We start from the raw sequence: 13692 nt of genomic DNA, 5'->3' as shown, positions 1-13692 counted from the left end.
TATTAACACTCAAGGATATTAATCCCCGAACCCGAAATTTTAAAATAATCGCCGAAGCTTAAATTCTCGCCGGTGTTGATACCTTTATACCTTTTCCGCAACTAAATTACCGATTCAAACGTATAGAGCCAAAGATATCTTAAATAATCACTGCCGACATAAATCGAGGTCTCACAGAGTGAAACCTTCGCATATCTAGCGCAATCTAAACCTGACCTTGGTTCACTGTTGCAGGCAGCAAGCTTCAGCGAGTCCTTCACCCCTTTTCACTTATTAAAAAGCACGGAGTACAAACCATGGCCGACAAGTTGGATCAACTGATTGAGCAATTGGAGCAGACTGCCACAACAATCCGCCATGATCACACATACTTTCAATCCCAGCCTGAAAAGCGGCATAAACTGCTCAAGGCAGCTGATGGGCTGATTAAGACCGCACAAGAACCTATGGAGGGCTACCTGGACTTTCTAACCTCCATGGCCAACGCTACCGTTGTTAACCTCTTTGTCAAGTGGAAGGTGTTTGAGATCATCGACGCTGCAGGCAGCATTACATACAATGACCTGGCAAAAAAGACTGGAGCTGATGTAGCACTAATAAGTATGTCGAGCACCTTCATTGTATTTTTAGAGACAGGGAGAACGGGAACCAGATGCTAACATGTTGTACTCACTTAAAGTTCGCTTCACTCGCTTGCTGGTCAGCACCGGAGTCTTGATCGCCTCGGGCCAAGACCAGTTGAGTCTTGCCCCGGCCTCCAAAGTTTTCATTCCACCGCATCCCGCAAGCTATCTGGTTCAATTCGCGTAAGTGCAAAAAGGGTCAAATCCGGGGGAAGTTGAAACACGAATGATGAGCGTCGGTGTTGCGAAGACAGATTGCTGACATAGTGTTTTCCGATCAGCTATGATTTCCACTGCGTTGCAGCTGTCACAATGCCGAAGTACTTTGAGACGCACGGCCGCAAGGAGCCTGTTGGTCGGCACAAGACAATCACGGCCTACGCCTATGGAAACCCAGATTGGACCGTTTGGCAGCACCTCAACAGTGACCCGGCAGCCATGTCGATCTTTATGGATTGCATGGTCGCGTTGACACACATGCATCCGATTGTCGGCTCCTATGACTTTAGCTGGGTTGTTGGCGAGGCGGCGAAGTCGACAGACCGCGCCCTCATCGTGGACATGGGTGGCGGTAAGGGCCATGCCGTCAAGGCTATTTCTCAGGCCACTCCAGGTCTAGTTCTGAGTCGCTGCTTCGTACAAGACTTGGAGGAGATTATCAAGGAGGCGAAGGCAACAGCGGATGAGGAGTTGAAGGATGTGCAGTTCGTCGTTGCGGACTTTCACGCTGAACAGCCGGTCCAAGGTACGTCTGGATTCCCCGAATATATTCAGCGCTTTTACTGACTTCCCTTTTTCTGGTCAGGCGCTTGTATTTATTATATTCGTCGCTGCCTCCATGACTACGGCGACGATGAAGTTGTTGAAATCCTGGAGGTAACCAGAGAGAAGATGGCCGCCGATAGCAGGCTGCTCATAGTTGAGCAAATCCTCGAATTCCCCCCTCTTCCATTCGCCGCTGCGGCCGATGTCTTGATCAGTACTATCGGTGGTAAAGAGCGCACTATAGACGAGTTTGAGAGTGTCGTTTCGCGTGCCGGCCTTAAGATCTCACAGGTGTGGAGAACACCGGACTCGGACGTGGGGATCATAGAGTGCCAAATCGCATAGGATACGGAAGCACTAGAGCCTTCCAAGGGTATATAGATAACATCATGTCTCACTGCCACGTTGCCTCTCCTATAATTTTTAGACCGCGGAGTCGTCCTCACAACGACATTCTGGAACACTCTTCTCCTGAAGCAATCTATCTTCCCGAAAAAGGTCCTAGAATCCTACGAAAACAGGAACCTTAAGCTTTTACGGAAATTCTGCTTCTGCGGTAGCTCAGCAACCCTGACTGCTTTATTCAATCATGTCACGAGAAGTACGCGAACATGTCCCCGAAAAAAATCTATAATTCTGGTTCTACTCTAGATACACTAGATCTTCTAACCCCACGCTGAGATACGACCGGGGAAGGAATGCCTGACATCAGTCACCACGGCTTCTTTTCCTGGAGCAAAAGATAAACCGTCTACGCTTGCCAGTCTTGAGTTAATTCTCTGCGTCTCAAACTTGGACAAGATCTCAGTCGGTGGTAGCCCTCGCATCAGCGCTTCGATAGCAAGAGGAAGGAAGGATGTGAGAGCGGCAAAGTCTGCAGGCAGGATGACGGCCCCGTCGTACTCCACATCAAGACGCAGCCCACCATCTTCCTGCTCCGTAAACTCCAGCTGAAGGGGGAACTTGGCGCCCTTGGCCCGAATCGGCGTACCAGACACATTAGTGCCCGGAAGCTCGAGTGAGTGCTCCAATGCATCGCTTTGCCAGTGGTAAATGACCATGACGTCGAAGACGGACGTGCGGCTACCCGCGGCATCTAAGATTTGGTAATATGCAAGCTGGTTTTCCAGCGCGAGATGGATTTCTGAGGCAGTGTAGTCCAGCCACTTGGTAGCACTAGACGTCTTATCCCCGTCCAGGGTCAATCTGATTGGTAGTCTGTCGAGGAATAACCCCATGAGGTCGGCGGCACCGGGTTCGTCGCGGTTCATGTACGGAAGTCCCAAGACCATGTCGTCCATACCATAGACTGCTTTCATGGCCAGGGCGGTGCTAGCCATCGCTATTCTCTGGGAGGCCTTTACGCCTCCACAGTGTGGTGTCAGGATAGCCCAGTGACTGCTCCGCTCAGAGCCGATGGAGTGCTTCGCCATAAGAGGTAGCCTAGACCACGGACCCTGCAGGCGATGCTTCCAAAACTGCTGCTTCTCGCGGTGCGTTGACGTGGAGGGTGATTGCTGGTCCTGTCGTAGCCATTGTGCCCATTCAATGTAGCTGCCGACTGGAGAAGAGCGGGTAGCGGAATGCCCACTTCCCGTACTCAGTGCTTCCATGTAGTTTCTGCTCACTGACTGAAGAAGGAGAGCCAGAGACGCCTTGTCCGTGATGATGTGATGCGTGATGAGCACCAGCGTGATGGAGCCAGCAGCTCTCTCCCAAATAATGACGCGGAACAGCTGATCTCGTGACAAGTCAAAGGGCCTGTCCACCAGATTTTGCAATTCGCCCCAGTTCAGTTCGTCCTTGGTGAACATGAGCGGTGGAACAACATGCTCGGCAACGCGACGCACAACCGAGTTTCCCTCCGAGACGTAGCGGGCTCGAAGGATTGAATTTTCAGCCACGACGGAGTTAAAAGACTGTTTTAGTACAGAGACGTCAACGGAGCCTTCCATCTCGAACTGAAAGGCAGTATTGAGGAGCGACTTGTGGTGTGATTGCACGTGCCAGGTATAGAATTCCTCTTCCATCTGCGAAAGAGGATGCGAGGCCGTCAGGTCCGTCGGAGAACTCGAGTTGGCAAGATAGGACATGAATGTGTTGCTTTGGTACCTTTTCTTCTCCTGCAAAGTATGATCATCAATCGCTTTGGAAAGACTGTAAAGTACCGTCTCTCGAATCAACAAGGGGACGGGTACTCTTTGGCCCACGTAGTCTGAAATCAGCCGCGCTGCTTTGATAGCTAGCAATGAATTACCGCCAATTCCGAGGAAGTCGTCCTCTCGTTTGATGTGGTAGTCGTCCTTGGTGTTCAAAACCTTGCGCCAGACTTGTGCGATCATTTTCTCGGTAGAAGACGATGGGAGATCTCCCTGGTCAGCGTACCGAGATGCCAGATTCTGTAGGGCATTGCGGTCAATTTTCAAATTTGCAGATTGTGGTAGCTCCTCCAAGGCTATGATCTGGGCAGGTCGAGTATATGCTGGCAGAAGATTTCTGAGCCGGAACGAGACCGTTGAAGTATCAACGCTGCTTGGGGTCACAAAGGCCGCAATTCGGACAGAGTCGACAACTATGGCAGCAGCGCGCTGGACGGTGGGATCAGCTCGCACGAGGGCGCGCTCCACCTCTTCAAGCTCTATGCGGAACCCCCGAACCTTGACTTGATTGTCGATTCGGCCAACATAAGCCAGGTCTCCGTTACTAGTCCACCGGCCGAGGTCTCCTGTTTTGTACATCGTGGTCCCGGGCAAGAAGGGGTTTGAGAGAAATGATTTCTGGGTCTGCTGAGGCGAATTCCAGTATCGTTGGATCATCTGCTCGCCTGACAGATATATTTCGCCAGTGACGCCTGGAGGCACCGGACACTGGTGGTGGTCTAGAAGATAGACGTTGAGGCTCGGCATAGCCTGACCTATGGTCACAGGCTCTTCAGGTTGAAGGTGAGCCATCATAGACAAAGGACCGCACTTGAAATATATATGTTAGTAGGCGAAAGCTGAAGTATAGCCGGATGATCTAGCTTACCTCACTAGGCCCATAGCCATTGTAAAGGCGCTTATGAGACCACGCGTCCGAAAGGCTCTGAGGCACTGGTTCTCCAGCCAGAACGACGGTGTCGAGATTCGGAAAGTCCTCCGGCACGAGAGCTGCCAGAAGAGAAGGGGTGCAAAAGGTTGCATGAACTTCTCTAATGTGACGAAACGGATCTGCTGGGTCTTTGAGAATCAAAGTGCCTCCGTAACAGAGCGTTCCAAATATTTCTACCGTCACCACATCAAATCCTACGGGGAGGAAAGGTCAAGTCAGATATTGGCAAGATTGGGGGGGGACTAAGAAGCACTGGGGAATCAGAACTCACCAACTGCGTACACCTGGCTGTTTCGGCGACCAGGCTTCGTAAACAATCGAGCGGGCTCGTGGTCAATGACAAGCAAAAGGCTGTGATTGTGCAGTGCAACTCCTATGTTTCGAAAGGTCAGTCACTCAGACGATAGCAATGATACTAAATTCCCAATATCTGTGACGAGTTTCGAACTTACCTTTAGGTACCCCGGTGCTGCCCGACGTGAAAACGAGGTAAATGACATCCTTGGTGCTTGAGGTCGTTTCGAGGCCCCCATACGGATATGAAGAAGTAGACAGCAGGTCATCGCACACCATGACCTCAACTTCACGATGGCGAGCAAATAAAGCGCAATAACTATTTGCCGCCAGCGAGACAGACGCGCCACTTTCTTCCATGATTGTGTCGATGCGCGCAGCAGGGAGATGTACGTCGATGGGACAACAGACACAGCCTGCTTTGAGAACGGCCAGAAGACAGACAATCCAGTGAATTGAACCGTCCGTTAGGACGGCGACGACGTTCTGGCTGCTGTTTGAGCCAGGACTGCTACCGATGATGGATCTGAGGTGATGAGCGATGCGGTTCGCAGCACTATCAAGTTCCTGGTAAGACATTGAACCATTGGCTGACTCCACGGCCATCAAGTCTGGCCATTGAGCGGCCGCTGCCTCGAACGCGTCTTTGACCGTGGCGAATTTTGGATAAGAGAGAGCATCACATCCTGTCGCTCGGACTAGACTTTTGTTCGCTTCTTCTTTGATCATGCTCTCACGAACCTGCTGGATGCAACTATTTCGCTCATTGAGAAGAGATTGCAGTGCGTCCCGGAACTGTGTCAAGAGGGCTTTTATACTACGTGTTGCGTAATGAGAGCCATCGAACAAGATGCGAACCCGGAGAGCGTTTTTGTCGTCTTCCTCTTCTTCAATGAGCACGGAAATGCCAAATTCCATGCAGTCTTTTCGTTCAATCTTCCACGGTTCAGACAGCACTTCGCAGGCCTCTGAAATCGGCGGTAAATCGTACTCTATGACGACGATGGACTGGAAGGTGTTGGCAATGCTTCCAGGTGGGAGCTGCGTCATCGCTTCATCCACAGACCATTGATGCTCCATGATGTTTAGAAGACGCGTCTGTGTCGTTGACAAGAGACCGCCGATAGTCGATCCTGACCCAAGATCGAGTGGGAATGGGCATGTGTTCAACATGGGGCCGACTACCTGTTCAACCCCTGGTAAGGCTATATTTCTTCCAGACAGCACCACGCCGAAGGAAACATCGTCGGTGAAAGTATGATGCGAGAGGACCAAAGCCCATGCCGCGTAGAATATTGAGGCTGGAGTCACCCCTCGGATCTTTGCCTTGGTGTCCAATGTCGTGCGATCTAAGTTTAGTCCGAGTTGCATGCTTTCACTCCAGACAGTCGCTTGCCTGCTGCAGGCAGCGGGAGGAGGCAAGAGAGTGAGTGGTGGCTGGTTCAGCCCACGCTCCAAAAGTTCACTCCAGAACCTCTTCCCCTGAAAATCATTCGCAAGAACCTTTTGGGCCAGTGCCGCATTCAAATACTGCGGCGGAGCAGGAAGCGGTCTTCTATCCAATGCCGACCGGAACTCGTTGAGAATGATGCTGAGGGACCAGCCATCTATCAGACTGTGATGAAGGAGCATCAACAGAGTCGATCGGCTTTGTGGAATGGTGATGAAGTGACACGCTGTGATAGGAGTATATATCTCGGATTGGTTGGGGACAGAAATGGCTTGACGCAGTGCCTCGGAACGGCAGTCCACGGCGCTCTGAAGTTGATCTTCAGTTGACACCTCATCGTTCCAGTTCAAGTTGAGTTCTTCCTGGATGTGCTGAAGTCCGTTCTTCAAATCGAAAGCTGTTCTAAACGCAGAATGCCTCTTCAAGACCAAAGACAGGGCGTTTCGAATCATCTCGGCGGGAACTGCGGTGTTGGGATGTGGAAAAGTGAAATTCATCAACATGTAGCTTGTCTCGGGTCTCTTCATCCCAGCTTGGATCATCTTCATCTGCGTTGTCGTTGCAGGGCCGGCGGCTGCCGGTCCCTGTGCGTCATTGCCCTGAAGCCCTGGGCTCTCTGAAGGATCTGCCGTGGCTTTTTCGACGCAGTCGCAGACGGAAGACAAGCTTGGCTGGGTGAATAGATCAATGATCCGGACCTCAAAGCCTCGTTTCCTTAGAAACGACTGCACTTGAAGAGCAACAAGGGAATTGCCACCAAGCTCTTGGAATGACTGATCAGAAGGTACCACCGACAGCGGTAGTGCCAGACTCGTAGACAGAGCTGCCTTGAGAACATCAAGCATGCTGGTCTCCTTGCCGTCAGTCATATCAGGCGAGTCCGCATCTACCATGGCAGCCAGTTCAGACTCCAAATTCCGCTGCAGCGCCCGATTATCGATCTTGCCATTCGGGGTCAGTGGGAGGGCCTCAATAGCTCGTATCAAGTCTGGCACTGCAAAGGCGTCATGCTTCGCTGCTAGACTTCGTCTGAGGGCTTTTGTGTCGACATTAGATGGGCTAACGAATCCAAGCAGTCGTCCCTGGTACATGAAGGCTGTGGCGGACGCGACATGCTCATCGTCGCTGAGAAGTGGAATCACCTGGGACTCGAGGTTGACCAGGAATCCCCGGTTCTTAACCAAGCTGTCTTTGCGGCCCACGAACTCGAAACCCAGAGGTGTGAGCCGGGCAAAGTCTCCTGTTCGATACATTCTCTCGCCCCGCCAGTACACGAATTTCTCAGCGGTCAGTGCCTCATTGCCAAAGTATCCCTTGGCAAGTCCGGGCCCGCTGATGTATATTTCGCCGTAGTCCGCTTCCTTGTCCCCATCGATAAGTAACACTCGACTGTTCACCATAGGGCGTCCGAGGTGGACCGGCTCGTTTGAGCGCAGCCGGCCCGCGAGCGAGGCGCAGGTAGTTTCTGTAGGCCCGTAGAAATTCCATATTTCGCAGTCCGGCAAGGCCTTCTGCCACTTTCGAACCAGGGATAAAGGAGGTGCCTCTCCACCAAGAACGATCATTCTGAGCTTCGAGCATGTCAATGGATCTTGAATAGTGCTCATCACTGAAGGTGTGCACATGACTATGTTGCACAGCGTCACACTATGCAGAAAGTCGGTAACTGTGGCCACTCTCAGCTCGGCTCCATTGCAGAGCGTAGCAAAAATAACTCCAGTGCATGCTACAAGAAGTCTTGGTGTCAGTACAATCGGTATACCACTCGAAGTGTTGAAGTACTAACCATCGAAGGCGGGTGAGAATATGAGAACGACTTGGTCTTCTGGGGTGGCGTTGAAGTTGAAGGGAGTTTCGCTTCCACCCTGTTGAGTGTAATTAAGCAAAGCACCATGCGATACCATGACACCCTTGGGGGTCGAGGTAGTCCCTGAGGTAAAGATAATGTAGGCAAGGTCGTCATCTGGTTGAATGTCGTCCCAAGGCCGGAATGATTTCTCGGGTGCCACGATCCCATCCTGCGTCAATGATGGTGAGAACGAGGCTTCGATGTCTCGATACGAAATCTCGTCGTGAAGCGGATATTCATTCGCGGTTGTGTTCAGAATAACACCGGCGGAAACCCTCTGCAGCGTCCATTTGATACGCTCTGGACTCCATGATTCCGTGTCAATAGGCACGTACAAGGCGCCCAGTTTCAAAACACCAAGAAAGCATGCCACCATTTCAGGGCATCTTCGTGCCAGAACAGGCACCGTGCTCCCACGCTTGACCCCGTGGTTTGAGAGAAGCCATGCAATGCGAGTGGCTGCGCCATCAAGTTGTGCATATGTTATCAACCTATCACCAAAAGACAAGGCTGTGTGATCAGGTTGAAGGGCGGCCCAGCGCTCTATAGCATGGCACACTGTGCTGGCGCTCGGTACAGTGTGCTGATTGCGGTATCCGTAAGTCATTTTGTGCGACGTAACGTTATGGAGGTGTTGAACTCGTTCCGGAAAAAAATGCTTATAGACGGAAACGAAAGCGCTAGTGAAAGAAACATTTAAAAAGATAAGAGCATGGCTAGGGAAGATCCACTATTACGTGGATGTATGTCAATCCTTTAGCTTGGCGTACAGGTCAGTGACGAAGCTGCATACGGCGTCTTGGAGTGAGGACTAAATCCCCCGAAGGTAAACCTCCTGTTTATCCTCCTAAAATAACGCAGCCAGAGGTCTATCGGAGTGTAAACGTAAGTGCATACATGCTCGGTATTAGAATGTGATTGATCTATCGTATCGAAAAAGAGTCTTCAGGACCGAGTGAAACATGTCATCACTAGTCATCGCTAACGTCAGAGTCAGCAGAGCACCTCGCTTTGCCTTCCGTACTAGAATATAAACTTTTCACCGAAGACTATAGAACCCTGGAAAGCTTGCAGAATATGTCTCTATCACACTGTCCTATAGCTCAACAGAGAGCAAACTACTATGTTAAAAATCGGCCGAAAAAACAACCGTCCGTGAGAGATCTCCCGTGACGTATCCCTGAATTAATAGAGATAGTCTAGCAAAAATAACAAGGGTATGTTCTGCCGTGCCCTAATAATCGCCGAAATACTCGACTGAAAACGAACTAGGCCCTCGCTATAGTAACGCCGATTGTATGTGAACTTCCCCTGCGTCCTACTGCGTGAAACTTCGCACAACACTCTCCCCTTTGTAACTTAGTAGTACCGGCGTATAAAACTAATAGGCCTCAAATACGGCGCGCTAACGAGTACGACCCGGGTGTGCGAATGAAATATATTATATTAGCTACGCCCTATAAAATAGTCTCATGAGCTAATTTATTCTATATTTAATAGGTACACGGATATGTCTAAGAAGAGAATCTTATATACATAGCGATAAAGCTACTTGAATATAAAACTATTAATTAAATCATTTGTTTAATATTGTTATAAATACTCTAATAATATTAACCGAGTGAATCTTTATCAAGTTTAAGCTTTTAGTCTACAAAGTTCTATAGTTATATCTCCGACAGGGACCCAAAAACTCTCATCTCGAAGATATTCATCCACGCCCTTCGTGCTGCGGCCCTCTGTAACACACACATCGTACTGCGAGAAAAGATGTGCTACGATAGACTTGACCATGTGGGCGGCAAGATGCTGACCCAAGCACTTGCGGTGTCCAAACCCAAATGAGAACAAATTATACCGTAACTAATTAATAGAAACATAGAAATAAGCACAATCCTGCGATATCTTTAGGGGATTCTGCCACTCACCTCAGTCTGCTTGACAGTCTTAAAACGATCTGGGTTATACGTGTTCCTGTCTGAGCCCCAGAATGGGTTCCGAACATTGATAGCAAGTGTGTCAACTAAGACCATGGTCTTATGGCACTGTTAGTGGAACCTTTGTGCGAATGGTGAAAGAGTGATTACCTTGGGCTTGACAAGGATCCCACGGAAGTTTTTGACGCTCTGAGCACTCTCGCCGATACTAAAGACTAGAATAGGCAGCAATAGCAGTTAAAATCAATGTCGGGGACCAGGGTTTCTCTTCAGCATGGGGCTTGCTTACTTGTCAATGGCCGCAGACGGAGAGACTCGTAGAAGCATCGGTGGAGGTGGGTGTTCGTTTTGGCGATGTATTCCTCCATATTGTCCTTATTCGCCTCGACTTCTTCTCGCAGCGCCTGCTTCACTTCCAGGTGCTCCGCCACCAGGGTGACAAACCATGTGATAACATGAGTAGTCACATCGAGGTTGGCAAAAAGCATCTCATCGATGGTGTGCAGAATCTCATTATCATGTTAGTGCGTAACATTGCAAGGGAAGGGTATAGGCCCGCGATTCATGGCTTACCTCATCCTGTGAAGCGCTCCCTTGCTGAAGTTCGTCATAATAGGACGAAATTGGAGTGATAACACCCTGTTCTTTCCGTGTGCTAGCCATCTCTTTATTGAAAGAGCTCCAATCATTTGTAAAAGCTCGAAGCTGACGATAGGCTGCACCATTCCACCACTTGAACCACGGGGTCCGGTAGATTGCGCCCTTAAAGAGGTAGGGCGTTAGAGCAAGACGCTTTTCCGCAAGCTCCCAAAGCCGGTGTTTCTCGCTGTCGCTTAGTCGTCCGTATATGACCTCGGAGGCGAAGAAAAAAGGAAATTTCATGAACGAGGTCGCAGCATGTATTGAAAATCGGGTTTGGTCCAGCTTCTCTCGGCCCGTGATGGCGGTCTGACCCAGAGTGTCGACGAATCTCTTTGCCTCGGCGTTCGTGAGGGGTGCACGGCTTACAACGGCGCTATGTCTGAACGGCGGGTCGACGATGCGACGCAGGTTCTTCCAGTCGTTATCTGAAATCAAGCCAACACCTCTGCCCAGAAGCTGGCCAAAGAACCATCCCCAGTGCACGTTCAGGGGCTTGCCATGTTCAGCGGAGTCGGTGTGGAACGTACGAATATCTTCGGGAGTCGTCAAAACGCTATAGTAAAGTATTTAATTAGCCATAGCGGTTGCAAAGGGATGTGGAATGCATCAGAAAGACATTTGCATGTCGAGCGTACATTTCAGGCTGTGCACCAGCCCAGATTCTGTACACTGGTCCATAACGGCACCATTCTTCTGAACTGGCGCGGCCGTTCATGAATTTATCTTTAAACTGTCCGATGGACCACTTCCATCTCGGCCCTGGTACGGCGGCGCCTTTCCATAGAACTCCGCCGTTGACGGTGTTCAGAATTCTCTAAAAAGAGATAAACAATTTTTGTGGTTAGCAACGATGCAAGAGGCTGTGACAGTGAATGGCAACGAACATCAATGATCCATGGCACGAGAGTCGGGGAGGTGAGGCAGACGGTGGCGCCAGAAATGCTCAAAAGAATGCCAAACAACATGGAGGCGGATATTTGGTCAAAGATTTGGGAAATCATGGTAAAAATCTGATGGGGTTAACAGCTAAATGACACGCCTTCGGCAGCACTATGAGATCGAGTTACTCTAGAAAATAAGAATTAAGTTATTCAATCAATGTTTAATTAAAGCTAATACGGCAAATAGGTTTAGGGGCCCATGTGCGAAATGAATGTTCCGTGACGACAAGGATTATACGTCATTGCCTGATCGGTGAATAATTGTTTATCGGCGTATATCCATTCCCCGTCTGTGCGAAAATTATGAATTCGGTCACAAATGACCGATTTCTGTCAATTTATTGAGTATCCTTTGCGCAATCGTATCACAATTCTATGCAGAGGACATGTTAAACATTGTACATTTTGCGCTTGGAAATTCGACAAATACAAAATGCCTTTTGCAGTCAATTCCTTTCCTTACACAAAGACCATTAACGGTCATGAGATCGCATTCACAGATCACGGTTCCTGTCACGATGATCCCGCCATCATCACCTTTTCGGGTTGGAACTCTGATCATCGGCAGTACTCGTACGTCACATCTATGCTGATGGAACACCATCGCGTCATCAGTATTTGCTTCCGCGGACACGGCCCGAACCGAGATAGCGTCGAAGACTTCGGCTTTGAGGACCATGCGTGCGATGTTATCAGCCTGCTCGACTCCTTGGGTGTGACAACCTTCATTTGTCTAGCCGCCTCCCACGGCAACTGGGCAGCCATGTGCCTCGCCGACATGGTGGGCCGTAAGCGCATGCTAGCACTCCTCATACTCGACCACCCTTGCGCAAAGCCAAGTCCTCTGTTTTGGGACCGACTACAGGCTCTCCAGGGAGAAAACACCTGGCGCGCAACGACCGTTTCTTTTTTCCAGTCGTGGCTAGGCGATACGCAGAGCGTCAACGTTCGTGAACAAGTCCTTACGAATCTCGGCGGCTTCGGGTACGAGACGTGGGCGAGATCCGGCAGGACCGTGACAGATGCCTATCGAACTTGGGGCACGCCTCTGAATAGGTTGCGCCATATCAAGGAACCCCCTTTGGTACATCATGTCTACAGCCAGCCAAATACCGAAGAGTATAACACTTTGCACGAGGAGTTTAAAAAAGAGAACCCTGAATGGTTCACATATCTTAATGCCGGCGGCCAGACACACTTTCCTCATATGGAAAACCCTAGCCTAGTTTATGAGGAGACAATAGCTTTACTAGGTAAAGCTTTGAATCAACGGTGGGAAAGGAACTAGGAATAGGGCTATATAGAATTATTCAATAATCTAGTAAGGCTTATTAAGACTAAAATAAGAAGAGAATCAAGCTAAGTAACTCGGAATAAGGTTTTCTTTTTTATTTGAACTTATTAATCTATTTATAGTAATAATCTATTTAGACTATATCTTGTTAGGGGTATTTTAGTCTTAACGCTAGTCTCTATAAATCTTAATTTCAAGAGGTTTTATTATAAATAATAAAAGGAAAACTAACAAAGTGATATACTAAAAGGCAGATCAACAAGTAGAAAAGGGATAATTAATTCAAATGTCCTTAGGCAGCTAGTCGGTTAGCTTAAATAAGCATAGCGCGGCTGCTCCTTAGGTCGTGTGCGTGTTACCTTTCTACTAGTTGCTAGCGGCTAGGTACAAGACCCAGCTTAGTTCACCTAGGCACGTGACGCGTGCCCGCGAGGACGCATAGACCTCGTAAGGTCTTTATAGGAAAGGGGGACTATAAATTCCCTTTTCTTTCTCTTTTCTTACCTTATCGTTATATAGACTTGATCTAAGTTATTAAGTTATTTTAATAAGGCTTAGCCTATAATATATCTAACGATCTATCTAAAGATATAACGTATTTATATAGCACGAGCTACGATATCTGTCACAGCTAGTCAAGAGCGGGGACCCACCCTGCACCTAGTAGTCACGTGAACTCGCGCCTGCCTTTGTATTTTATCGCGATCCCGACTGTCTTCTGTTGTAGCTCTTCGAGCTATATCTTATATATAGAGTCTGCCTTACCTAAGGAGTGCCTATTTATAGCAATAGACTAGATCAGCCTAA

At 49.2% G+C, this 13692-nt stretch overlaps 3 protein-coding genes across 3 annotated transcripts; 1 reads left to right on the top strand and 2 right to left on the bottom strand.

Moving 5' to 3' along the window:
* Positions 1-296: 296 nt before the first annotated feature.
* J7T54_000478 (Sterigmatocystin 8-O-methyltransferase) lies at positions 297-1733 on the top strand (the record flags this gene model as incomplete). The annotated part of the gene is made up of 4 exons (XM_051509794.1): positions 297-600; positions 680-806; positions 905-1368; positions 1429-1733. 4 exons carry the CDS (start codon positions 297-299, stop codon positions 1731-1733), a joined length of 1200 nt encoding a protein of 399 aa, XP_051359216.1.
* A 320-nt stretch (positions 1734-2053) lies between these two features.
* J7T54_000477 (nonribosomal peptide synthase GliP-like) lies at positions 2054-8447 on the bottom strand (the record flags this gene model as incomplete). The annotated part of the gene is made up of 6 exons (XM_051509793.1): positions 2054-3534; positions 3646-4357; positions 4416-4537; positions 4750-4851; positions 4931-7948; positions 8009-8447. 6 exons carry the CDS (start codon positions 8445-8447, stop codon positions 2054-2056), a joined length of 5874 nt encoding a protein of 1957 aa, XP_051359215.1.
* A 1531-nt stretch (positions 8448-9978) lies between these two features.
* J7T54_000476 (uncharacterized protein) lies at positions 9979-12270 on the bottom strand (the record flags this gene model as incomplete). The annotated part of the gene is made up of 6 exons (XM_051509792.1): positions 9979-10107; positions 10159-10223; positions 10298-10517; positions 10582-11203; positions 11286-11464; positions 12235-12270. The coding sequence occupies 6 exons, from the start codon at positions 12268-12270 to the stop codon at positions 9979-9981; spliced, it is 1251 nt and encodes a 416-aa protein (XP_051359214.1).
* Positions 12271-13692: the final 1422 nt, after the last annotated feature.

This window comes from Emericellopsis cladophorae (assembly GCF_022114955.1).
Source record: "Emericellopsis cladophorae strain MUM 19.33 chromosome Unknown NODE_70_length_107903_cov_114_062619, whole genome shotgun sequence".
Lineage (NCBI taxonomy): Eukaryota > Fungi > Ascomycota > Sordariomycetes > Hypocreales > Bionectriaceae > Emericellopsis > Emericellopsis cladophorae.
The sequence above is the reverse complement of the archived record's forward strand: the minus strand, read 5'-3'. Positions and strand labels throughout refer to the sequence as shown.